The sequence below is a fragment of the Nannospalax galili genome, unplaced genomic scaffold (assembly GCF_000622305.1).
Source record: "Nannospalax galili isolate Female #2095 unplaced genomic scaffold, S.galili_v1.0 scaffold198, whole genome shotgun sequence".
Lineage (NCBI taxonomy): Eukaryota > Metazoa > Chordata > Mammalia > Rodentia > Spalacidae > Nannospalax > Nannospalax galili.
In genome coordinates, this window is record NW_008341748.1 from 1,705,829 (window position 1) to 1,732,672 (window position 26,844).

Below are 26,844 nucleotides of genomic sequence, written 5' to 3' on the forward strand. Positions count from 1 at the left end.
AAAAAAAGCCAAAAAGGAACACACATTTCAAGTATGTATCATAAGTCACAGGAAGGAGTTGGTCTAAGTTTTAGCACGCAACAGATTTCCACAAATTATGGCTTACTTGTTTTTTTCTTATTTGTCCTCTTCTTTATAAACACTAAAAAAAGGACAAATTAGCATTCCTCAATAGAATTTCACTAAAACGTCCTCTATCAAAATACAGACATTTTATGTGAGTGGAGCAATGGCTCAGTGGTTGCAAGTGCTTGCCGTTCTTCCAGAGGACCAGAGTTGGTGCCTAGCACACACACCTGTAACTCCAACTCCAGGGTATCTCTTGCCCTCTTCTGGCTTGTGTGGGCACTGTATGCACATACAGACACAAATGTACACAGGAATATAAAAATCCTTTTAAAAGTGTTTTATGCAGAACAGATCTCAGTGTTTGCTTATAAAACTTCCTGAAAGGGCCGTAGAAGTAACTGCTCCAGCAGTTGAATCTTCCAGTGCTTTATAAAGTTTGTCTTTAGTGTTTTGTGTCCTTGTAAGTACAAGATAATAATATTGGCATCTTTCAAAGTTATTCTATATTATTTTAAGTAAAGAAACGTAGGCAAGGTAATTGAACTCCTGTAGGCTTTCTCCATTGGGTTTCTGTGGTTTAGGAGACCCCCCCCCAACCCAGTGCATGCTGATACATCATACTGATCAGCATCTGGCTACCCATGGCAAGAATTGAGCACCTCGTTGGATGTTAAGTTTAAAGGGGGAAAAGTGAGTTGTCAATTGCCAGTGTGCTGGCTGATGTTTCTGTGGTTGATGGAATGTGGTCAAAATTCTTTTGCAAGTAGAAATATGTTGATATTACTAACAATTACTGATACTAATGTAAGCATCAAAGCATTTCTGCTGTGCTCTTCGTTTTTAAAAATGCTTAGAAGTTGAAGTTACTAGAAAAAAACATTTTAAATAATCGATTTTTATCTGTTGTGTTTAGAGAAACTCCGTGTGAAAGTTCAGGCTGCTGTGCTGCATGTAGACTACCTTAAAGTGTCTGTGTACTGCCATTATGCTTCACTCAGCAAAAACTGGCTGTTTTAAGGCATTTGCTTCCTTATACCAGAGAAAGAGTCACACTTAAGTAAAGTTTATTGCAGCATGATCACTGTCTCCATTAAAACCAAAAACATGTTAAAATAATGAAATGTTTGCTTATTTGCAGCTGGCAGCCAGAAAGACAGATTCCATTCCATGACGTGAGATTCCCACCACCTGTAGGTTATAATAAAGACATAAATGAAAGTGATGAAGTTGAGGTGAGTTCCCCCTGCCATAAAGAAATTAACTACTGCAGGAGTCAGGGTATTTAATATGCCTGGGATTTTAAAATGTACCTTGCTTTTAACAGTATTTAAACTCCCTTGAATATTAAAGTTGAATTGGGCATGTGATTGTGACTACCCATTGAGATAATAATTAGAAATGGTACTTGCATTTAGCTATTTCAACAGCACTAGGGGACTCTCCAGTCACTGTCTGAATTTCTTTTACCCCATCCAAGTCTCTAAATCTTTCTTTGGATAATATTTTGTTCGTTTGTAACTGTTCACTTTTTAATGTGTGTGGGTGGTTGCCTGCATGTGTATAAACGTGCCATGTGTGTGCAATGCCCATGGTGTTCAGAAGAGGGTGTTGGATCCCCTGGAACTGGAGTTGCAGATGGTTGTTAGCCACCGTGTGGTTGCTGGGAACCAAACCCAGGTTCTCTGCAAGAGCAGCCAGTGCTCTTAACTGCTGAGCTATCTCTCCAGCCCCAACTACTGTTCACCTTTTAAGCAAAATGGATTTGGGAAATTAATTTTAAAAAGGAAAGACGTCTAGCAAAGCGTAGTCATGCATGCCTGCAATCACAACACTTAGGAAGTGGAGGCAGGAGGATCTGGAGTTCAGATTCATCCTTGGCTACGTAGCAAGTTCAAGACCAACTTGGCATACATGAGAGTTTGTGTTCTAGTTAGCTTTCTATTGCTGCAGTAAAACACTGACCAAAACCAATTTGGAGAAGAGAGGGTTTATTTCATCTTACTCTTCCAAGGCATAGTCCATCTTTCAGGGAACTCAGGGCAGGAACCTGGAGGTAGAAGCTAAAGCACAGACCACAGAGGAAAGCTGCTTACTGGCTTGCTCTCCTGGCCCCTGTTCAGCCTGCTTTCTTACACAGCCCAGGACCACTGCCTAAGGGTAGCAGCACCCCAGTGGACTGGGCCCTCCCACATCATTAAGAACATGCCTCACAGACAGGTCAGCAGGCCAGACCCATAGGGGAAACTCCCGAATTGAGTGTACCTCTTCCCAGATATGTCAAGTTAATTACAGAAAAACCAACCATGACACCTTTCTTCAATTTTTTTTTCTTTTTAAACAATTTTATGTAATTCTCTGAGAATTTCATACAATATATTTTGGGGGAAGGTTGTATATTTTAATTGAAATTTTTTGTATTTCATACAAAACATCTTTATTATTTTTATTTTATGTGTATGAGTGCATTGCCTGCAGCATGTAAGTGCACCATATCATAAAATGCCTGCAGAGGTCATAAGAGGGCATCAGATCCCCTGGAAATAGAGTTATAGATGGTTGTTAGCTGCCATATGGATGCTGGGAATCAAATGTGGGTCTTCTGCTAGAGCAGCCAGTGCTCTTAACCACAGAGCCATCTCTCCAGCCCCCTGTTCTGTGTTTTCATCCTTTGTGTCACAGTAGGCATAAAGTTTCATCACTATTGAGAAAGCAGCAATTATTTTGGGAGCATAATGCAGCTCCATAAAACATCTTAGTCATCTTTATGGCCCCTCCCCCATTTGTAACCTCCATACCCCCCCAACCAAATTTCATGCATTCTGCCATTTATGTTAAGGCCTATTGGTCAGGTTAGTGTCCCCAGATGTCCCTCAGTGTAAATAATTCTGATAGAGTAGTAAGCTAGAATTTCTTTTAGTAGCAGTAAAACTTCCTGGTTTATTTTTTAAAGACCTACACCTTTTAGATCATCCATATAAGTCAAATATCATTTTCATGGACATACTGTGAACTACCTGCTCTTCCCTCATTGAAAATTTTGACCAAAAAGTACTGTTGGGATGTAACATATGATCAGAATCATTGCATATAGGATTCTGTACTCATTGGGAATTGGTTTTGTATTCACCATACTTAGTCTTGTTTATGTTAAGTTTGTGTAGTCTCTTACTCCCACATTACACACTCCATTTTTAGCCGTCTCTTTCTCCGCAGTGCTTAGCGTATAATGCCTTAATGACTTTGAAACTTCATGCATATTTGTAGTATGAAGAAAACAAACGAAGTTAGGTTCTTCAGTGCTGCGTTTCTCCTGTGGATACAAGAGGTGCATCAAACAGGACAGTCTCCTGCCCTCTGTCAGGTCATGTTCTACCCGGAATAGCCAATACCCTGACAAGTGGAAGTTATACGAAGGGGGAGAATGCTAAATTGAAGTCAACAAAGGGGCAGCAGTGTTATTTTAGAAGCTTGTCAGAGAAGACCTCTCAATGTCCAAGCCTGTGTTCTTCTCTATGATTTGAATGAGAAAATTGAATAAAGTATTATTTGCCAAAAATGTACTCAGTCTAGGCTAGCCTTTGCAAAAGATCTTAATGTTTGTTTATTAGAATAAAATGCTTAAGATGTTTAAATGTTATTAGTTACATTTTTGTAGCTCACTAAGTACCTACAGATAATCTAACCATGTTTATAAGTGTAGCCATGCTCTGAGTCGTCAGTGTTCCTGAACTGGAGCAGAGAAGCAAGCACAGTGCTTTAGCAGGGAGCTTCCATATAGTTTGCAGTTACAGGTTTTGTCTAGCTCATGGTATATAGGCAGAGGTACAGTTTGGTTGAAGGCATGCGTCTCAGGTTTTCAAACATATCTGGGAACATTTTAGGAAAATTTCCTGTGTCTGAAGTCTGTTGATTCTAAATTATGCTAATCACTAAATATTGTTTTATAATTTTGTACAGGTTTATTCGAGAGCAAACGAAAAAGAACCTTGCTGTTGGTGGTTAGCTAAAGTGAGGATGATAAAGGGTGAGGTAGGAAAATGCATATTTAATTTTTTGCTCATACTATTTCCGTATTCCCAGGTACTACAATTTAGTTTTGGTATCTCCTCTGAATTCCCTAATTTTAATCATTTTATGATAATGTTTTCATTCTATGTTTACTATAGCTCATGTTCCCATTGATTAAAGTCCCCCCTCCTGAGAATCTATTTTTAAAATATTTTATTTTATGTGTATGAGTGTTTTGTCTACATGTATGTAAGTGCACCCATGTCGAACAGTCCCCATGGAAGTCTGAAAATGGTGTTTGGAACTGGGATTATGGATGGTCATGAGCCTCTATGTGAGTGCTGGGAATCAGTTCTGGCTCCTCTGAAGAGCAGTCAGTGCTCTTAACAACTGAGTCATTTCTCCAGCCCCTTGAGAACCTAATTTTTAATGTGGTAATAGGAGCTGGTCATGGTGGCACATGCCTTTAATCCCCACTAGTCAGGAAGCCGAGGCAGGAGAATCAGGAGCTCGAGGTCATCCTCAACTGCATAGCAAGTTATTAGCCTAGCTTGAGCTATTACGACTTGTCTCAGAAAAATAATAATAATAATGGCAAGTGTATAAGTTTTTGTTCTTACTCTAAACCTATGACTAGGTGCCTTTAATCCTGGCACTTGGGAAGCAGATCTCTATGAGATCGAGGCCAGCCTTCTCTACATAGCCAGTTCCAGGCCAGCTGGGGCTAAATGGAAACCCTGTATCAAAAAAAAAATTAACTAATTAATTAATTAAACCCCATGACTAGGAAGAACTCTTGCTTATTTCTTTCAGTTCTATGTGATAGAATATGCAGCATGTGATGCTACATACAATGAAATTGTCACAATTGAGCGTCTAAGATCAGTGAATCCCAGCAAACCTGCTACGAAGGATACTTTCCATAAGATCAAACTGGAAGTGCCCGAAGATTTGCGACAAATGTAAGTTGGTATATGAGAAATGGTGAGAACAAGCAGGTTTTATATACACACACATGCACATATACACACATACACAAAGGTTATATATTCAGAAGAATGCAAATTTAAGTATAGTACAAGTCAGTTTTTATTTTCATTGAACTTTGGCAAAAATATTTTAGTTGCAAAGTAGGGGGGAAAATCCATTTGGTTTTTCCTAGTTTTATAATCCAGCCAGAGTTGTACTTCATTAAATGTAGTTGATACATGGCTAAAGTGTATAATGTAAATTGAGTTCTATAAAGTAAACCAATTTTTTCATGAACTTTTAAGATTTTCAAATTGACAGAATGTGATAGTTCTGTAAAACGTCAATTTCTAGATGACAAAGATTCATCCACTCATTTTCCCTTTTAGCTAAAATATTTTCATATACATGTATATTAACTTAGAGCCAAAGAGGTTTGGAAAAGTTCTCTCATAATCTGAAACAATGTTAAATACTTTAGATAAAACATTTCTTTTTAAAGGTATAGTAAGTTTGATTTGGATATCTTCCACCTTAGGAAATGTCAAATTGCAGTGCAGAATACATAGAAAATTCTCCTTTTTAATTCTAGAGATGATGTTGTGTCTTCTTACTCTTCTTGTCTGACTTCTTCAGACTGCTATGCTTTAAAAAAATAGAAGAACAAGAGAAATAAAAGAAAAACCAAATTTAGACACCCTATGTCTACCGCCTTAAATTTTTTTGTTTGGCTTAAGAAAAATACTGACTTGAGATGTACCCAGATTTAGGAAGTCTTCAGAATATAGTGGTTTCCCTGCGTGTGGATTCTTTAACATTGTAAGCATAATAACAGCCCATTAAGAACGTGTCTATTGAGCCGGGTGTGATGGTGCATTAATTGAAGCACTTAGGAAATGGAGGCAGGAGTTAAAGGTCAGCCTCAGCTACATAGTGAGTTCCAGGCTAAACTAGGATGACTGATGAGCTTGCTCAGTGATAAGATGCTTGCTGCCAAGCCTGAAAACCTGAGGTCAGTCCCTGGGACTCATGTCATGGAAGGAGAGAACCAACTCCCAAAACTTGTTCGCTGACATCCACATGTACTCCATGGACCCACACACATCTTATACACACACACACAAATATAAATAAATTAGCTGCTTTTTTACTGTTTATTATATCAAATGTTTGCTTTGACTATTTCAAACACAATATAGCAAAAGAACTAAGTATTTAAATAGAAGTAACACTTTGCATACAATGAAATTTAATATAAATTCATGATTCTTCTTAGTGTAAATCTGTCTACGTGTATTTGTGCTAGTGATTGGAAATCATTCATGTAAACAATAGGTGTTCTTTATTATTTTTCCTAGGTGTGCCAAAGAATCGGCACATAAGGATTTTAAAAAGGCAGTTGGTGCCTTTTCTGTTACTTATGATCCAGAAAATTATCAACTTGTCATTTTGGTGAGTGTTTCTAAATTGCCAAGTTTGGTTCATTCCATTTGGGACACTTGCTTTGCTAATAATATTGTTAACTTAAATCTCTCAGTCTATCAGTGAAGTCACCTCAAAGCGAGCACACATGTTGATTGACATGCACTTTCGAAGTCTGCGCACCAAGTTGTCTCTTATTCTGAGAAATGAAGAGGCCAGTAAACAACTGGAGGTATGTCCTTTTCTACAGCACCATTGGTAAGACTGTCTAGAAATGATACCGGAACAGTTCTCAACCTTGAATATGGGCAGCTTGTCATTTATTTATTACTTTCTAATTCCTTATAATTTGTAAAATTAAATTGAACAAAGCATAATCATACTAAAGTTTTCATGCCTAATGTTTCAAAATTATACAGCAGTCATGTATTTTAGAAATCTCTGGACAATTCATTTTTACCAAAAGTTTTTCAAAGCTGCTGTAAATGAGACAGTACTTCTTCCATATAACATGTTTTCATTAAAGTACTAGAGAGTATTTAAATATCTAATCGTATTCCTTTCATTATGTATGTTTATCTCTGTTTAAAAGGGCATAGATCTTCTTCATTCTAATTGGTTGTCACTCTTTAAAACTCCTGTCTTCAGATTCCTACCAGAGGCTATTTCCCTAACTTACTATTTCGTCTCTTAAGGTGCATTTTGTCTACTTTTATTAATCCTCCAATAATTTCTATCATCATATATTTATTTTCATTGATAACTATCTAGCACTTCCATCCATTTCCATAGAAACTAGATGGAGTTTATTTTAATGTTGCCAACTCAAGTAGATTGCTGTCAAATTGAAGAGTCCCTCGTCATTATTCATTTCGTTAGTCGAAATCATCACAGCAAAGGAAAAGGAGGGGCTCAAATTACAGTTGAAGAGAGAGGATAGTCAGGACTGTGAAATTTGCCACTTTCCAACTTGATGTGTGATTTCTGAAAATCTTAGTAGGAAAGAAAAAAATGTACTTTGCTTTCCTAATGGCCACTGAGGTCTATTTGATTGGTTTTTGCTCTCATTCTTTCTTTATGTTCCTGTGTTCACAATTTTGTGGTTTCTTTAGTGATTTTTCTTGTCACTTTTAAGCCACAGCAGCCTTCTTAATTTCATTGTGAGTATTATGTAAATCTGCTCACATGCCTTTCTTAAGCATCTAATTCTTCTGAAATGCTCTTTACCATTACGTTTGGTTTGCATGTATTCTTGAATTACTAATGAGGAATGAACCAGGCAAATGAATCAAGACTCGAAAAAATGACTTCTTGGAAAGTCCTAGACAATTTTGTATACTTCTATAATCTTTAAAAATAGATATTCTTTTCAAATTGCTTACACTAGATATGTACATTCTTTGAAGTAATCAGGTGTGTTGAATAATGATAAACTAGCATGCATGTTTAGGTTCTTCACCACTAATATTAAACGAGATTCATATATTAGCCTATAAGAAATTTCCATTTTTCAACATGAGCCACTAATATGTTTGGTTTTCATTAATGGCATGCCAGAACTAAACATTCAGTTTTGATATGCTACTTAAAGACAGTGATTATCCACATGTCTGGGGAATTAGTGGAACTTAGTTTTGTCATCACTGAACAGTTTAAAGTGCCGATCATACTTGTGAACTCAGATCATAAAGTCTTACAGACTCTGACCTCATATGTAAGGTAAATTTGAGATTTCTTTTCTGTTGGCATTCATTTAACTAGTGGACTAGAAGTTTTTATGAAGCCTTTCCTTGGGTTTGGGGAGTGGGAAATATGTGGTGTTAACGCCATCATTTCACCAGAAGGATACAAAGATCCATAGTACCTGGTGATAAATTAGGAAACTGGCACTATTTCTAGAAAAAGTACTGATATTCTTAATAAGAATGAAATAAATGAAGTTTTCCTTAAAAGTGATTATTTTCAGTTTTGTTACTTCGATAATAACATTGAGTCTGTCAGACCTAATGAGCTGTTTTTTTTTTTTAATTGGGAATAGTTGATCTGCTTCTTAATTAGTACATTGTGGATATCATTGGTGAACTAAGGCAGCCTTGCAAATAGGTTTTCAAAAGCTACCTGGAAAAACTGAACAAGCTCTTTCCTGTTAACAAAAATGTTTCAAATGGCACAGACCTTCAGTAACCTAAAAGGTACTTACGTGTGATTCTAAAATTAGTTTTCAACTGAAACTAACTTATAGGACCCTGATGTATAGGGTCATTATAATTTACATGGCTGACCTAAATAGAATTGTCTTAATAGTTGATAAACCATTTTCATCAGATGTGCATTTCTCTTCAGAGTTCAAGGCAGCTTGCCTCAAGATTTCATGAACAGTTTATCGTACGAGAAGATCTGATGGGGCTAGCTATTGGTACTCATGGTGCTAATATTCAGCAAGCTAGAAAAGTACCTGGGGTCACTGCTATTGATCTAGATGAGGATACCTGCACATTTCATATTTATGGAGAGGTAAATATTTCACCAGATCGTCTCACCTCCCCCAAATCAGTATTTCAGCTGCCTAATCTTTTGCCTTGAAACTCCTACCCACTTCTGTATCTTTATTAGGATCAGGATGCAGTGAAAAAGGCTAGAAGCTTTCTAGAATTTGCTGAAGATGTCATACAAGTTCCACGGAACCTAGTAGGTAAGTCGGAAATAACCATTGACGTGTACTACAAAAACGAAATTCAGGTGCACAACTTTTATACCAGTTGAGTCTCATTTCCTATCACTAAACAGCATGATTTAATTGAAGCAATCTTTGAAATGGAGTCTGTTCTGTAGTATCCAGAAAATATAGGTATTATACTTAAACATTATATGAGATATGTATCAGAAGGAATGCAAGGAATTGCTTTGCTGCTTCAGACCTGTAAATGTCGGAAAGGATAGATTTTACCCAGCCTCCTCATAGTGTATTTTTTGTGTCATTTTTTTTCCAGAATGAATGCGAATTGGGGCCTTTATAGTTTGGTCTGGACTTGGGTATTTCATCTTTGTACTAGAAGAATAAAATGATAGCATTCATTTCGTTTATCTCTGGATTGAAGGTGTGGGTGTGTGTTGCACATATCTAGTAAATTTGAAAGGTCAGAACTCCAAACGTTTTTGGTGCTTTCTGGAGTCAGTGGTAGCTCTTCCTTTTGGCATGAATACAATTGTTTCCTAACCATCACTCTGCTGAATGTTGGAAGATAACTAGGATCTCTTGGCTAGCACTCCCAAATGCTTCAGACACCTCTAGTAAAACATGCCGAAACCAGGTGGAGCTTTATCAGAACAAAAATGTGTTTATATTTTATGAATGAGGTAGGAGTATACTGCCTCTGCATCCTCTTACAAAGTTTAAAGAAGAGAAAAACGAAAGAACTTCTCACGTATTTTATGTACACAGCTTGAAAGGTACTTAGACTGCTTTGTATCAAAATATAGTCATCTTCCATTTGTCATTCAAAAGTACTAATAATAGCTGTACATGGTAACGTATACCTGCCTGTCGTTCCATTATTCAGGAGGCAGAAGTAAATGTATCCCACATTCAGGGCCCACCTGGGCTACATAGCAAGACCCTAGCTCATAAAAGATCAAAGAATTTTGCTACTTTTCTCCCATAAAAAATCAACTTGAAGGTGAAGTACAAATCTTGCGAAATTAGTAGCTCAGTTGTGTGCAACAGAAGAACGTGAATGGAATGTTATCAAGGTAACACATATACCAGTTGTCTAGGAGATGCACACATAGCACAGGATGAAATGACGATGTCAGGACCATGCTTGATCATTGAAGTTTATTTTGGAGCTGCTGCTCTGGTAGGTAAAAGTGCTTAGACATAGGGATGGCTCTGGCTTTCAGTCCTGTTACATTTTCTGGTAGCTATGTGACCTTGGATGACTGATTTAGCCCTTGAGAATGGAGCCTTCTTTCCTCAGCTTACAAATATGTAAATGTCAATGATGATGGTAGCTGTCTCGCTAAGTGTGGGTATATGTAGTACTCAGCACAGTTCTGGGCATACTAGGACACTGCTAGTTCTCTTTTGTTTATTCATAACAACTCCATTACAAAATGAGGCATAGAATTGAGTGATGTTTATTAAAAGCACTTGATTTCTTCTGAATTGTAACAGGTGTCATTGACGATACTGCTAAGTTTTTTCATTGTAGTTTTGAGTTACCTGAAAATATGCTGTGTTAATCTTTTACTTCCTGGTTACTCTTTACCTATGAACATACTTTCTCTAAGTTATTACTAATGCATAGAAATTGTGTTCTGTTAACACATTGCTCAGGAGAATTTTTCTTCCTTTTAAATATATGTATAGCTTCCTAAGCTCCTTTGAAACGTAGGAGTATCTTTTGCAACTGCTCAATACAGAATTCTAAAAATATTTACCATGGAAATAGGACAAAATTAGAATCAAATATAGGTAATTGTAAATTGTTAAATGAGCGAATAGGCTTATTGTCTATCTTTTTCCTTAATTCCTTTTGTAGAACTTTCCAGAGTGATAAATACTAAGGTACCAGTGAGTTTGAAGTAATAAGAGGATCTCTTTGAATTACCTTTAAAATTCAAAATTACCCAATCAGTTTAGAAGAATTAATCAACTGTAGTACCTGACCAAAGGAGTTTAAATAAAGACATAATCAGCAAGACTAATTTAACTCTTATCTTCTTAAGAAGCTTCTGTTTTGAGTCTTATAATCCAATATGTGTATGTGAATCTGTAAGACAGTTTACAGTACAGTGTGCTTGTAGGGAGTTGAGTGATGTGTTTTTAAAGCCAAACACGAATTATTTTTTTCTTAGGCAAAGTAATAGGAAAAAATGGCAAACTGATTCAAGAAATTGTGGACAAGTCAGGAGTGGTGAGGGTGAGGATTGAGGCTGAAAATGAGAAGAGCGTTCCTCAAGAAGAGGTAGGTAATAGTGCTTATGTTTCTGCTTGTCTGATAACTTTTCTATTGTCTTTTTTGGCATACTAATTTAGAGACTTATAATACATACATATAATATAAATATAAATTTGTTTTGTGTTTTTAATGCTGGGAATCAAATCCAGGGCTTTGGGCCTACTAGGCATGTGCTCTATGACTGAGCTCTGTTCCAGTCCCTGAATATAAATGTTCCGATTATCAGACATGCTTCAAATTATAAAAAGGAGCCACTATGTAGTTTCTAATGCTATACTTCAGATTCATCATTTTAACCTATTTAAGTTTTATTTCTTGATCTTATAAATGGATAGTCATAAATTTGTCAGTATAAATACATCACTGATATTAATGAACTAATATATATAGAAAAACTTTGTAAATGCTTTTGAGAATTATGTGATAGGTGTGTTCATTCAGATGCTTTAAATTTTTTTCTGGGCAGAACATCACTACCTTCAACATCTTCATCTTTGTTTTATAACACTCACTTTTATCTCCCTAGGTATGGGCTTAATTATTAGGAAATTTGAAGTGTTTGTATGAAGTGTGGGAAAGAAAGACATGACCCTCATTCACTAATACTCAAAATTCTGTCCCTACAGTCATAGTTTTCATAAGATTAATAAAGTATTAAATGGCTATGTTTAGCAAAAAATTCATTGACATAATGTAATTAAATAATCTTAAAATTGGTACTTTTTTTCTTTTGTGTCCTTTATCAAGGAAATTATACCACCAAATTCCTTACCTTCCAATAACTCAAGGGTTGGACCTAATTCCTCTGAAGAAAAGAAACATTTAGATATAAAGGAAAACAGTACTCATTTTTCTCAGTCTAACAGTACAAAGGTCCAGAGGGTAAGAATTTATTACCTTGAATTACACTAAAAGTAATTTCTTTGATTCAGAGGCTGCATTTGGTATGTGGGATGTTTTCTCTGGTTAGATTTGTAGGCTACTCATATACTGTTTTCACATATGTTTGCCACCTTACAAATATTACAAACCACTGTAATACATTTTTTTTCAATGTATTCACAGTGACAAATCTTAAGCCGTAAACCTAATGGGGTCCCTTTTCTCTGTTGTGGGTGGACTTTTCTTTTTTCCATTCTATGACTCCTTAAATTTTGCAGGTGTTGTAAGTCAAAGTGTACCCTCTAGCTATTAGATACGTTAGATACTTCTTTAAACCATGTTTAGAAAGTGTTTTTCAGAATTTGAACGAGCCTAACTCTTTAGAAATGGGTTTAGAAGTCCTGCAGTGAAAGTCCTGCGTTCAGGCTTCTGTGTATCGTTGGTTATAGTTAATGACATCACTTGCATTCCTTATACTGCTTTAGGTGTTAGTGGTTTCATCAGTTGTAGCAGGGGAATCCCAGAAACCTGAACTCAAGGCTTGGCAGGTAGGAAACCATTCCTTGAAAAATACATTTTAAGTTGACTTTTCAATGTGTATTCCCCTTGTTAAGAAAGATTACAAATGAGCCTCATGGTTGGGGGCTGGTGGTGGAATGTCTGTGGGTATTTGAATCCACTGCTTTTGGGATAAGTCTCAAACACCATCATTCCACTTAGAAAGCTTTCCTTACTTGTCCAGTGTCATCTCTCACCAGTCTTCCCTGTGTCCCCGAGCCATAATGAAGTACTTGGGATTCTCTGAATCTTGTCATCTTCTCTGTGCTTCTAGATGTGTACACTAGAACCCTTAGCGTAGGTTTATTCTACCTGCTGCATTTGCCGCCTTGCTTTGATCCTGTTCTGTGTGAAGCTTTCCTTGTGTACTTGCCACAGGTCCCCTACCTGCTCTGTGTTCCTGTGCGCTCTCCCCAGGCCTGGCATTATTGGATGTTGACTTGTTGGTCTCTTTAACTGCACTGTAAGCTCTTTGAGTGCAGGGTCCCTTACCAGGCCTGAGAGCTGTTTATGAAAAAGATGTTATGACTCAGAAGAAATATGAAGCAGAAATGTCATTTTTCACAGGAAACTGTAACTGCGAGTGGATTGGATATTACCTTCTGCTGGGCATCTCAGTTCTCATCCTAGAATAGGGAATCACTTTGTCTTGGTATCAGTATTGAAGACCACTGTGCTATTTTTTCTATTTATTCAGATACTCTGACAGGGTTCTTAAATTAGAGTGGCCCTTTGGGTACTCGAACAGTTTGGACCATCTTACAAGAAAAAGTAGTTTTAAATGACATTCTTCAAATTCAGTCTAATTAAATTTGTAACATGGAATTGAAGCTTGTTTTGGTGATGGGGGGGTGTGTACTATTCTGATACATGGTTTTTGGGGGAAAATAAATAATATAGTTAATGTCTTTGTAACTACACCAGTGAGAGAAGAAACAGAAGTTTTGATGGCAAAAAAATGATTTATGTATAACATGGTACAAAAAAGAAAATCCTTCCAGGTTTTCCTGGGCACCTGCTTCTTCCTTGTAGGAAGCAGTGACTTGCCTACTAGGTGAAGGTCAGACTGCAAGCAGTATTTTCAGGTGATTGGGTTTTGTTCTCCATCAACAGCAAGCAACATTCATGTACAGGGATAAGGAAAATCCTGTGTCCTTCCTTTCCTAACCTTCAGCTATCATATACTGAATGCAAGCGGGCAAAAGCATCCCACTAGTAACCGCATAGACAGAGAGCATGTTCCTTAGGGAAGAGTGACATTTTGCTCAAGGGACAGCTTCTTGGCTTTTCATGCCTTTTAACTTGGCTGAACACTTGCAACTGTAACACTTTTCAGTAGTCACTTGAGAATACCAATAACCATGTATTTTTCTCTAGTAGCAAAATAGTTGAACTGTTCCAAAGTTTGAATATCTGTCCTAATTGTTCCCTCTTTGTACACCTGTGGCTGTGCTTCCCTATTGGTTGTGATAAGGAACGGATTTTTTTTCCTCATTTATACTAAGAAACAGAAGTACAAATATTTAGATTGTACCTTTAAAACAATCTATCCCTATATTAAAGTAGTATATAGAAGTTCAATTTTTTCTTATGCTTGAACTTTATAATATTTTCATAATATCTTTTTGGAATTTAGATGGTCTTGTTAAAGTTTATACTCATGGATATGCCTTGATTTTTGTTGTTGTGGTTGTTGGTGGTGTTGTATAGATTTCTTGGTGTGTTTTAATTTATCCTAATTTGTTTATTTGTGATTTGATTCTGTTGATTTGCTTAGCAAACCTGAGTTTGTTTTTTACTTTTGTGTCCCTGGTAACGAATTTTGAACTTTTAAAATGAATTTGATTTAGGTAAAACTCGCAGTAAATGAATTGAAGAATAAAGTACTCATCTTGTTTACACATCTCATAGTAAAGCTGATGTAATTTTGAGTGATGTATTTGTTATTTTTCTCATTAAATGTTAGTTTTAGTTTCTAAAACATAATCTGGTATATTTGAGGAGTTGCTGTATTGATCTGCTTATTCACAGTAGATGTGTGAAAATAAATCAACTACTTGTTTTTACCTGTTGATTCATACTTTAAGCAAACGTTGTATGCTTATTCATCCAACCTTGCGCTAGGGAATGAGGCAGTCCTTGTGTTTTTCCGCTCACCGTCACTAGTTCTGTAGGCTCAGTGTTGCACTTTCTCTTGTAGGGTACGGTACCATTTGTTTTTGTGGGAACAAAAGACAGCATCGCTAATGCCACTGTTCTTTTGGATTATCACCTGAACTACTTAAAGGTGAGGACAGGAGGACTTTTAACCTCTAATCATTCTGTGCTAAAGTATAAAAACTGTATAGTCAATCTGTTCAGTTAGGACCCCTTGTGAACCGTGCATAGCAACATATGATCTTTGATAAATAATAAAGAAGATACTCATTTGGTTTAATTCATTCCTTCTGAAAAATGCAAGTTAGTTTTTCATTGCAAATTTTAGGAATAATATTCCAGTTCTCAATAAATTCCTATTTTCTGCTTATTCTTCTGTAGGCTCAATTTAGGTAATCCCATGCATAGCCTCTTAATGCAGATGACCTTTTTTAGCTTTGTGGATGTTTCCTAGACTAAATTTTGTGTCAGTAGCACTTACTTTGCTATCCCTTGTACATCATTTAAAGGAAATCCCAGCATTTCATGAAGTCCTCTGTTTAAATCTTTACCCTTGCTATTTTTCTCTATTCTCTATTAATCAAACTAATCAAACTATAAACTACTTGTGTCTTCTTGTAAGTGCTCGTCTTCCTGTTTGTACTGTTATGCCTCCTTTAGTTTGCAAGCTGGGAAGTAGGTACCAGGAGGCTACAAGATATAGTGGATTGAGCACAGGCTCAAGAATACAGTTATGAACTAGCTATGTGACTTTAGGCAAGTCACTGACCTAAGCGAAATCCCTTGTGAAATTCCCTTTGGCCCAAATGTCATGTAATTTAATGAAATGAAATCTGAACTGTTTCATATATATAATGCCCTTTGTGAATATATGTATATATAATACACACACATATATATGTTTATATATGTATGTAATGTATGAATCAGATTATAATACAGGTCTTATTAAAAAGTCTAAAAAATAACACAAGTCCTAGTTTATTTATGACATTACCATAAGATTTGTTTGCTGACTTAAAGAAAAAAAATGTAAATGAGTCTGCTACTGTGTAAGTAAGAGGGAGAGGAAGAAAGGGGGCAATACATGGACATTCGTTCATTCTTGATGGTGATCAGTTAACAAATAAAAGTGGGAAGGTTTCATCCAGCAAGGTTTGCATGGGTAGGATACCATTTTTATTTGCTTATTTATTTTTTGTTGGACAGCATGTTTTATGTGCAGTCTGTTGTGTGTGTCTTTCTTTATAATCTTAACTAACAAAATTATGAAGACCTAGTAGTTAGGGTTGCATGGTTCACATCCCTTTTTCTTTGAATAATTGTGCTTCCTTAGATCCTTAGACTTATTCTTCACTATTGAATATCTTGTCTGGTTATCAGCAGCTGTCCTGTTGCCATTCTTTCTATCACCAAATCATCCCATGGTTGAGTCTGGCATCTCACCAAAAATATGATTGCTTTGCCTTTATGGAATAACCCTGGGATACCACTCTGTTCTGCAAGATCTAGACACACATTCCATGAGCTACTAATACACCTTTAGAGGAAGCCACTCACTCAGCTACAGTCATTCCTTTGTTTCTAACTAGTCTATTAAAGATTCTGGTTTAGATCACAAGTGAAACTCACTGTAGACCCTCAGTCTGCCCTTTCTTTCCCAGGTTTCAGAACCAAGATTTTAACAACTTAGTTATTCCAGGGCTTTCCCAATGTAGACAGTTTCTATGATGACCTCTTCTTGACTGACAAACACCCAATAAATACTTATTGTAGTTACAGATCTTATTCCCTCTATATAGTGAGATGCTCATGGGTAGGTCAGAAAGACAGGATTTAAAATGAAGTTTCATCTGGATTTGACAGAACCCGTGTTATTGTACACACTGTGTATAAGGGTCTACCAGTGGATCCTGGTGTTGTTATGTTTTGTTCAGCTCAATTTATACTGTTCGTTATACTTGTTTAAGCACAGTTGTGGTATATAGGAGGATTTAAAGGCATGATGTGAGACCTAGGTGTTTTCATTACCTACCAGGGTTTTTATCCTCTTTGTTAAGGAATAGTATTAGCATTTTTAATTCATGGAAAATAATCCTTAATTGTATGATCATATCCAAAGATATATGCTCCTTTAAAACAAAAAAAGGCCCAAATTCAATGCTTTGTAAATTAAGATATTAACTGACAAAATAATTTCATTGAGATCATTTATAATATGTGATTATTTTTTAAGATGGGTTGATTAAACCTTCAGTGTCATTTATCTGTATTTTCATACTTTTTAGTATTGTTTTTATTCATTCTTATTAAAAAAAAATCTCCAAACAAGCATATCTCATCTGTGCCTTATCCATAGACTAATTGGCTAGTTCTGCCAAGTCACTCAACGTTAAATTTTTTCAATGTAATTTTAATGCTGAGTGTTTTCTTATAGCTGTAACTCTTAATATAAATAAGTGTTATCAGTAATCATTTTTCTTTTTAAGAAGACTATTCAGCTTCCTGATAATTCTGTGTTAACAGTGCTTACTATAAATTTAGAGCCGAAATTGAAATATTTTCAGAATACGCTTTTATCTGATGAAAGGAGAAAGGTGTTATTAAGTCAAATGTCAAATTCTTTTACTGTTATCTTGTATATTTTAAATAGGAAGTAGACCAGTTGCGTTTGGAGAGATTACAAATTGATGAGCAGTTGCGACAGATTGGAGCTAGTTCTAGACCACCCGCAAACCGTACAGATAAGGAAAAAGGCTATGTGACTGATGATGGTCAAGGAATGGGTCGAGGTAGTAGACCTTACAGAAATAGGGGGCACGGCAGACGCGGTCCTGGATATACTTCAGGTACAAACTAAGCATTTTCCTCAGTAACTTTATCTGTTCCTAGACTTAATAGCTGGTAATCTCTATTACATTCTTTAGAACCCCATTATTACAATTTCTCACTACATGGTTTCCAACTCACAATGGGGCAAATTGTGTTTCAAGAGACATGTAGATAAAAGCTTGATAATGATACACGCAGGTCACAGGGCAATTGTGAGTTCCGTCCATGTTCTGAATGGGGATAAATCTGCTTAAGCTCTCATGTGTTGATGATAAGATCTCTCCTGATTTTATTACTGTATAGCCAAAACTTTTTTCATTTGTGTACTGTGGCTCATTTTTTTGTCAGGAATGTGCTGGTCATACTTGCTGGATGGACTGTGTAAATCAGGGGTCTGCATCCGGTGACTCATACGGTGATTTTGAGTGACAAGGCCAAAGTCGGCCCTAGGCACAGTCAAGAAGTAGGCAAAGTGTCTCTTTGCCTTCCCAGCTCTTCTGTCCGTGCTTCTTTCTTCTCCCCCAGTAACTTTCAGTGAACCCAGTGCCCACCTATGAGTTCCTACTGTTTTTCTTGCTTGACTGTGTATCTATGTAACTTGCTAATGATGGTATAAGGTATAATCCATCTCACAAATATTTGCATTTCAAAAGGGAACTCTTTAAGATGGAAAAGCCTTCAAGATCCACAGGAGTGAAGCTATAATGCTGAAGCTATAATTGGTCATTAGCTCCAACAGAGGAAGAGAGGTAGTATAGTTGATATTCCAGAGTGGGGACAGACACCCACTCTCAAGGCCAACCTTGAACCTGGCCCCTGACCCTTAACCCATCAGTTTGCTCTTTTGACCAATGAGTTCCCACCCCACTCCCATCCGCTTTGTCCTTAAGCCCTCATGCATAATGAGTTTATCATAGTGATCCTTTGTTAGTGATCAGTAATCCCACTGGGAGTGGGAGGGACGATCATGGGGTACGCATCAAAAATGCATTACCTCCCCTTCCTTGGGGAAAATCCCACAGGAGACCCATCCTTCCCTGAGATACAGTTGTCATGGTGGTCTTCATTGGCCCCTTTCAGAGTTGGCCAAAATATTCACATCCTCCTCTGTCCCTGTGCCTGTTAAAAACTCTTTTTATAGAAGTTGGGATTATCAAATTTGTTGTAGATCGTTTTTCCTCCATGGAGCACAGCTATTTAAGATATGGAACATTCAGGTCTGAACTTAGGTAGCTAATACAATACCTTTAAAAAAAGAGAGAACAAAAATTGCTTATAGCCAAAATTACTTCAAATATTACAAAGTCCTTTATTTTTTTATTTTATATTACTTGCTTTACAAAATAGAAGAAGATTAAACTCTCTGGTAGGCTTCTAAATTGGGAAGAATTTGAATTGCCCCTGAAACTTCATCTCTGGAAGCATCTGTTAACTTTTTTTTTTTTAAGTCAGAAAATGGTATATAACTTTTAACTCTCGATAGGAACTAATTCTGAAGCATCAAATGCTTCTGAAACAGAATCTGACCACAGAGACGAACTCAGTGATTGGTCATTAGCTCCAACAGAGGAAGAGAGGGAGAGCTTCCTGCGCAGAGGAGACGGCCGGCGGCGTGGAGGAGGAGGAAGAGGACAAGGAGGAAGAGGAAGAGGAGGAGGCTTCAAAGGTATACTGCTTCTCATTATTGAGGAATAAAAATTATGGACTAGCAAGATGACTCAGCAGGTAAAGGTGCTTGCTGCCAAGCCTGAAAGGCACCAAGTTCAACTTCAGGATGTACATGGTGGAAGAAAAGGACTGCCTCCTGCTACTTGTCTGCTGACCCTACATGTGTGCTGTGGCATATGCCCACCCCCACACTCAGAAAATTAAATAAATAAATAAATAAATAAATAATGTAATAAAACATTTTTTAAAGAGAGAAAAAATAAAGGTTACAGGTGAACTGTTAACAGCTGATTGAAGTTCAGTGAAAAAATCTTGGTAATATATCCTGTTTTATGCTGGTCATCATAGCAAAGGATTACCCTTTTCTGTAGTGACAGAATATCATGCAGCCTCACTCAGCTTATATAAAGTATACGAGTAGACACTGGTAACTATGTCATCATCTCAGGGGGTTGTAATCAACATTTGATTGTTACCTCGGATTGACCTATTGATTTAGAAGATAAATAATACTTTTAGAACAGTTTCTGTTTCTTGGCAGCAGAATAGGTTAGTGATTGCTGTATAACTGGAGTTGGTAGTCTTCTCATTATATTTTAGTTTCTATTACTTATCTAAATGGAGGATCTAAAAATATATTGCTTCAAATAAACATTTTAGAGTCAGTATTGGTTAAACATTTAAAACATATTCCTATAGGAAACGATGATCACTCCCGAACAGATAATCGTCCACGTAATCCAAGAGAGGCTAAAGGCAGGACAGCTGATGGATCCCTTCAGGTAAAAGTTACAGGCTTCTTTCTGTCTAAATTGTTTTAATGTGGTAATTTGACATTTGAGAATTCATTTCACTTTATTTTTAAACAAATGCAAAGATTGTCAATTTGCAGTTTTTGAAGTGTCTTTCCTTCAGTTTTACAATTGGGAGCAGATGTAGTCGTTTGTGAGGAGTATACAAGCATAAGGATTTCTCTAGAGTATGCATGCAGTATAGTCTATCTGAAGACTGACCATTCGACCAACCACATTATGAGTTCATATTTCTGGTTCTCCAACCTACCAAAAGAGATGGGGGGAGATGAATTCTGAAATGTGTGAAATGACTTGAATAAGTCTTGTAGGTCTGCCCTCGCCTTAACTGCAGGGGTGTTGGATTTTAGTAGAAACTAAGGAAAAGAAGGTGCGTGTCACAACTCACAGTTGTGATAGATGGGGCGTATGATGCCCAGCTTCTCTCCATGCAGGATCAGTCAGTTCTTCATGTACAGGCACAGACTGTCCTGAGGATCCATTCTCATAAAGCTATGACCACCAGTTGTGAAGTCATTCTCAAGTCCTCTTCTCTGAACACATCCAGGCACCTTTATTCAGTGCTTCATGGGTATTTTATCTTACCTAATCTTGCAGTATCGCACTGAAGTAAGAAGTTTTATTACCCAATTTATAGGTTAAGTTGCAATCTGTTGCCCATAGTCACTTAGCTAGCATGTGGCAGAGTGATATTCAAACTTTGGTGTCAGATTCTGAGAACCTATGTTCTCTATTACTTCATCTTTAACTTTTAGCTCTAAAATTTTAAGCCATCGAATGAGAGTTCCTTTCTGACTATAAGCCAATACATAGTGTAAGTGAGATAATTTTTGTTGAGCTTTTAAAATTTCATACAGCATTTCCCACTCAAATCCAGACCCCCCTCCCCAATCCATGCCTCCCCTCAACCCACCTGCCCAAACCCTATGCACTCTGCCATACATGCTGAGCCCTGTTCATCCAGGTGTTTGTACCCAAGTTTCCTTCAGTGTAAATGTGTCCACTGGAGTCTAGTCAGACCACCCAGTGGACATGTGTAGGTCATACTTTCCCTCACCCAGCAGCAGCCAGTCTCAAATAGTTCTCAGTCTAGTGCTGGCCTGCCACCTATTTCTTACCTCCCCTTTGACATTTTTAAATCAAAGACTTGAGGGTAGAGTCTAGAATTCATACCAACTCTAAGGAAGTGTTAATTTACAACAGTTTCTAAACGACAAGAATAGATAGGAAAGGCCTTGGACCTAGACAAAAAGATGGGCAGAATTTCATATGTGCATGCCCATTACAAAGATATTTCTTTACCAGTTCTGTAATTTCCTCATTAAACTGACATATTTCATGAACTTGGTAGTATAACCACCTTGATTAAAGGCATGTATATTTATATGTAAAATTAAGATTATATGTTGAATAAAATACTGTGTTTTCTGTGTATGAGAAAGTAGGAGAAGATATTCAAATGCAAACACTACATCTTTGTTTTAACATTTGTATTTTTAAAGTACACCCACATTTGTGGGTGATTATGGTTCATTGGCCAATATTTTCCTTGTTGAATTCTGTTAGTATTGTTCAGCATTAACACTTAAAATATTTCATACACGCTAGAATATTATTTTAAAATTACATCAGTCCTTATACCCTCCTAGGAATCTAGTTGTACAAATCATTGTTTCCAGAATTTCTCCGCCACCATTCAACATTTAAGCTGTAGGGTCATCTGAATCTTCTTACTGAAATACAAGCTAATAGGAAACAACACTCCCATTTTTGTACCCTATTTATGTGAGAGTGATATAAAGTAAGACCAAAACTTTACAATACAACATTATTTAGGATTTGAAACAGTACTTAAGGAATGCTATGGGCATATTCTTGAGGACCAGCATACTCTAAAACAAGAGGAGCTCTTGCCGGGCGTGGTGACACACGCCTTTATTCCCAGCACTGGGGAAGCAGAGGAAGGCGAATCTCTGTGAGTTCAAGGCCAGCCTGGTCTACATAGTGAGTTCCAGGACAGCTGGGGCTACAGGGAGACCCTGTCTCAAAAAGACCAAAAAAAAAAACCTTAAATCATATTTACAATAAAAGTAAAGGTGTGAACTAAATGCTAGCTCATAAATGGGTTAGTTTGAATAGGAAGGCATTATTTAGTCTCTCCTGGTTTTGACAGTTGTTGCAGAATAAGCTATTCCTTTTGAAGTTTCATGTTATCACGAGCTATTCCCACCCCCCGTGTGTGTGTGTGTGTAGTATGCTGTATACTGTGTATATAGCATATATATCTTGGTAATCAGCAATAGTAATGCATTTTACCTGTTCTCACTGCTTTATTCTGCTTAGAAGAATATCATCAGATAGGAGAATACAGAGTTAGAGCTTTTCTCTTATATTGGACACAGTGGGATAACAGGTGTTTTCCAGTTTAAGAAGAATGCTTAAAAACCCGTAGATCATAAAGAACTGAACTGTCCATGCCTTAATTTTCATGCAGTTCTGTTCTTCCCTCCATTTCCCCTTTTAAAACGTGGAATTCTGACTTCAGATTTAACACTTCTTGTCAGGCCATTTACAAACTACAGTAGGATCTGTTCTGTGTATATAACACCTGTAACTTGTTTTAGATCAGAGTTGACTACAATAATGAAAGGAGTGTCCACACTAAACCATTACAGAATGCCTCCAGTGAAAGTAACCGGCTGCGCACGGGTAAAGATCGGAACCAGAAGAAAGAAAAGCCAGACAGCGTGGATGGTCAGCAACCGCTCGTGAATGGAGTCCCCTAAACTGCATAATTGCGAAGTTATATTTCCTATACCATTTCCGTAATTCTTATTCCATATTAGAAAACTTTGTTAGGCCAAAGACAAATAGTAGGCAAGATGGCACAGGGCATGAAATGAACACAAATTCTGCAGAGAACATTTTTTGTTTTGGCCATAAGCAACAATCTTCCAGATTTGCACAAAAGATCTTGAAATTTGAACATTACTTTTTAAATACACTTAGCACTTCAGGGCAGGATTTTACCTTTATTTTTTAAAGTACTAAGCAGTGACCTTTATTAATTTGAACCATTTTTTCCTACATCGGGCGATAACTCACCGGTACATTTCAGTGTCTCTGAATAAATAGCACTTGTGGTAATCATACTAGACTTCTGTCTTCAGTCTCATATAGAAGTCTCCATGAAATGCTGTGTCATTTCATGTCCTGTGTCAGTTTATGTTTTGGTCCACTTTTCCAGTATTTTAGTGGACCCTGAAATGTGTGTGCTGTGACATTTGTCATTTTCATTAGCAAAAAAAAAAACTTGTATGATCTGTGCCTTTTTTATATCTTGGCAGGTAGGATTATTATATTTGGATGCAGAGTTCAGGGAAGATAAGTTGGAAACACTAAATGTTAAAATGTAGCAAACCCTGTCAAACATTAGTACTTTGTAGAAGAATGCATGCTTTCCATATTTTTTTCCTTACATAAACATCAGGTTAGGCAGTATAAAGAATAGGACTTGTTTTTTGTTTTTGTTTCGTTGCACTGAAGTATGGCAAATAGTGTTACTGGAAGGGATGTGTAATTTTTCTGTATAGACAGGAGAAGAAATAACTATCTTTTCATTTGAGAGAGGCTAAAAATGTTTTCAGCTAGTTGCAAATCTTCCTGGTCAAAAATCACTAGGAAGTGCCTGCTCTTTGGCCTGATGATTAATTTTGACTTAGAGACTTTTTATTTTGTCCTCCCCAAATTTTGTGAGGTTTTTCATTCATATTTTACATTTAATCTTATTTTGGGGAGATATGAAGGTCATTTTCGTGAACACATAATAACCCTGTGAAGTACAGGTACTTTGGCTAAGAAACATTGAAAGCAGGTTAAATGTTTTATAAACTTTGAAATATGAAGTCTGATGTATAAGCAGAATTGAAAAGCAGACTGGGATTGGTTAACAAATAACGCTTTCTTTTTCCTTTTTATTTTGAATTTTTGTTGTGTTGGGTTTTGATTTTGTTTTTGAGTCTCTTTTTTTAATGAACGATATTTACTGAAGAAAAATATGTGAAGGACCTTCACTCTTAAGATGTTATATTTTTCTTAAAAAATAACTCCGAGTAGGGGTACCACTGAATCTGTACAGAGCCGTACAAACCGAAGTTCTGCCTCTGATGTACTTTGTGAGTTTGTTTCTTTGAATTTTCATTTTAGTTACTTTTCCTTGCATACAAATAAGCATATAAAATGGCAACCAACTGCACATGAGTTCACAAATATTAAAAAGTCTTTTTAAAAGTATTGCCAAACATTAATGTTGATTTCTAGTTATTTATTCTGGGAATGTATAGTATTTGAAAACAGAAATTGGTACCTTGCACACATCATCTGTAAGCTGTTTGGTTTAAAATACTGTAGATAATTAACCAAGGTAGAATGACCTTGTAATGTAACTGCTCTTGGGCAATATTCTCTGTACATATTAGCGACAACAGATTGGATTTTATGTTGACATTTGTTTGGTTATAGTGCAATATATTTTGTATGCAAGCAGTTTCAATAAAGTTTGATCTTCCTCTGCTAATTGATGTTGATGCAATCCTTACAATGATTGCTTTTAAAACTTTAAGATAGGAAAGAAATCCATAGGAAGTGTTCTGTTACACAATGTAACTGTTACCATTGGAAATTTCACGTCATAGGAAGTTAGCCGTTATCTACCAACTTTCAAGAACTTTTGTTTAATAAGGTGAAAAATGAACAAATGGTACAGAATCACAACGTACCGTTACAATATGCACTAAGTCTCTTTTTTACAAAGGCTGAACTCAGCAAGGCGCTAACTTGCTTAAATGTGAATTACTAACTTCTAAAACTGTAATTTGATTCACATGTTTTCAAATGAAGTTGGAGTTGATTCATATTACAATATTTGTGTGCAAAATGTGTATGTTTTTCAGTTCAAAGTCATGTTTTTAAAATCTTATTAAAGTTTGAAAAATCTGAAGATTGTTTATCTTACCTAGATGTAAATTTTTATTAAAAAGTTGCACTTATGAAAAAGCAAAAAATTAGTCTGACAGATGTTTGCTCCTGGTCTTAAATTTCTACATAAACAATGAATATGTGCATTGAGGGGTGGAGGGTGGCATTTATCATTTAAAGCATGTATGACGTTACAAATGTGTGTTTTATATTTACTTACAGGTGTGAGCCTGGCTTTTATGTGTTCTTTTACTATTTTTTTTATTGTGTGTGTGTGTGTATGTGTGTGTGTGTGTGTACTTGTGGGAGGGGCACAGGGTGCCACAGTGTGCATGTGGAGGCCAGATGACAACTTGGAGGAATCAGTTCTCTCCTTCCAGTATATGGGTCCTAGGGATCACGCTCAAGTCCTCTGTTGATAACTGACGCCTTTACCCTCTGAGCCATCTCCCTGGTTCCTAATCTTTTTAAATTTATTATTTGAGAATTTTTTATATGTATTTAATGTATTTTGATCAAATCCAACCCAGTTTCCCTCCTCTCCAAGTCCTCCACCACCACTTTTCTCTCCAAAGCCCATGTATTCTTTGGAAACGACTGAGTCCACTTAGTGTTGCCACTATGTATGTGGCTGTTAACCAGTCTTTTGGAGCATAAATCGCTGCTCAGGGGTTGCATCCCTGAAGAAAACTGACCCTCCCCCAGCAGCCATTAATAGCCAATATCTTCTTAGCTAGAAGTAGGACTGCATAAGTTGTGTATAAAGGTAAGTACTGAGGAGGCGGATTAACAGTACATCCATTAGCAGAATGATTTTAAGTTCTTCTCTAGGGCCTATGGCCCATCTAGCCACAAGTTTTTGGCCCAGTTAACAGTGTTAGGCATGAGTTTCATCTTGTGGAGTGGACCTTAAATCCAATCAGAGTGGTTGATTACTCTCAAAATATTTGTGCCACTACTGTGCCAATGGGTGTATCTTACCAGGCTTGTAGTCATTATAGCTCTGAGGGTTCACAGCTGTGTAAGGACTGTTGATTTCTCCCCAGGTAGCAAGCAGAACAACTTGTAGCACTATGAAAGCTAACTTGTAAGAATGAAGCTTCCAGATCAGTACCAGCTTCATTTCTCCAAGTTTTATGTAGTGTCTTCAGCAATAGGGTTTTGCCATCAAGTTCAGGAGGGTAACCAAGAGTAATAGCCTGCATTGTATTTAGGGTCTGTGGGACCCTACTGACCAACAGCTTGAAGGGAGATAACCTATATCTGGTGCTAGGCTTTTTATTTGGATAACCTATGGTATCTGAGGGAGGTATTGTTTCCCCCCCCCATATAGGAAACTCCATTTAAAGTTTCTATATGTGTATACGTATATACTTTAGGAAGCTTGTACAAGACAAGATTTCCCTATGACATTTTCAAATGTCTTTAGTGTTGGTTATTTGTCCCATATTCCATCCTCTACCAAGTCCTGCCACCCTGCAGTCCATTTAACCTCTTCCACTCCCCTTTCCCCCTTTATACCACCTGAA

The 26,844-nt window shown here is 36.8% G+C and overlaps 1 protein-coding gene across 1 annotated transcript in view; it reads left to right on the plus strand.

Annotated features, from left to right (window-relative positions):
- The window catches only part of Fmr1 (fragile X mental retardation 1), a 28,975-nt gene extending 3,574 nt beyond the window's left edge, over nucleotides 1-25,401 (plus strand). The window contains exons 3-17 of the mRNA XM_008837282.3: nucleotides 1,208-1,301; nucleotides 4,027-4,098; nucleotides 4,891-5,039; nucleotides 6,405-6,498; nucleotides 6,584-6,700; nucleotides 8,812-8,982; nucleotides 9,082-9,160; nucleotides 11,326-11,435; nucleotides 12,177-12,311; nucleotides 12,797-12,859; nucleotides 15,070-15,156; nucleotides 17,680-17,875; nucleotides 19,342-19,524; nucleotides 20,226-20,308; nucleotides 22,963-25,401. Coding sequence (XP_008835504.1) covers nucleotides 1,208-1,301; nucleotides 4,027-4,098; nucleotides 4,891-5,039; nucleotides 6,405-6,498; nucleotides 6,584-6,700; nucleotides 8,812-8,982; nucleotides 9,082-9,160; nucleotides 11,326-11,435; nucleotides 12,177-12,311; nucleotides 12,797-12,859; nucleotides 15,070-15,156; nucleotides 17,680-17,875; nucleotides 19,342-19,524; nucleotides 20,226-20,308; nucleotides 22,963-23,124 — 1,795 coding nt within the window. The 3' untranslated portion in view covers nucleotides 23,125-25,401. The remainder of the gene's footprint in view (nucleotides 1-1,207; nucleotides 1,302-4,026; nucleotides 4,099-4,890; nucleotides 5,040-6,404; nucleotides 6,499-6,583; nucleotides 6,701-8,811; nucleotides 8,983-9,081; nucleotides 9,161-11,325; nucleotides 11,436-12,176; nucleotides 12,312-12,796; nucleotides 12,860-15,069; nucleotides 15,157-17,679; nucleotides 17,876-19,341; nucleotides 19,525-20,225; nucleotides 20,309-22,962) is intronic.
- Nucleotides 25,402-26,844: the final 1,443 nt, after the last annotated feature.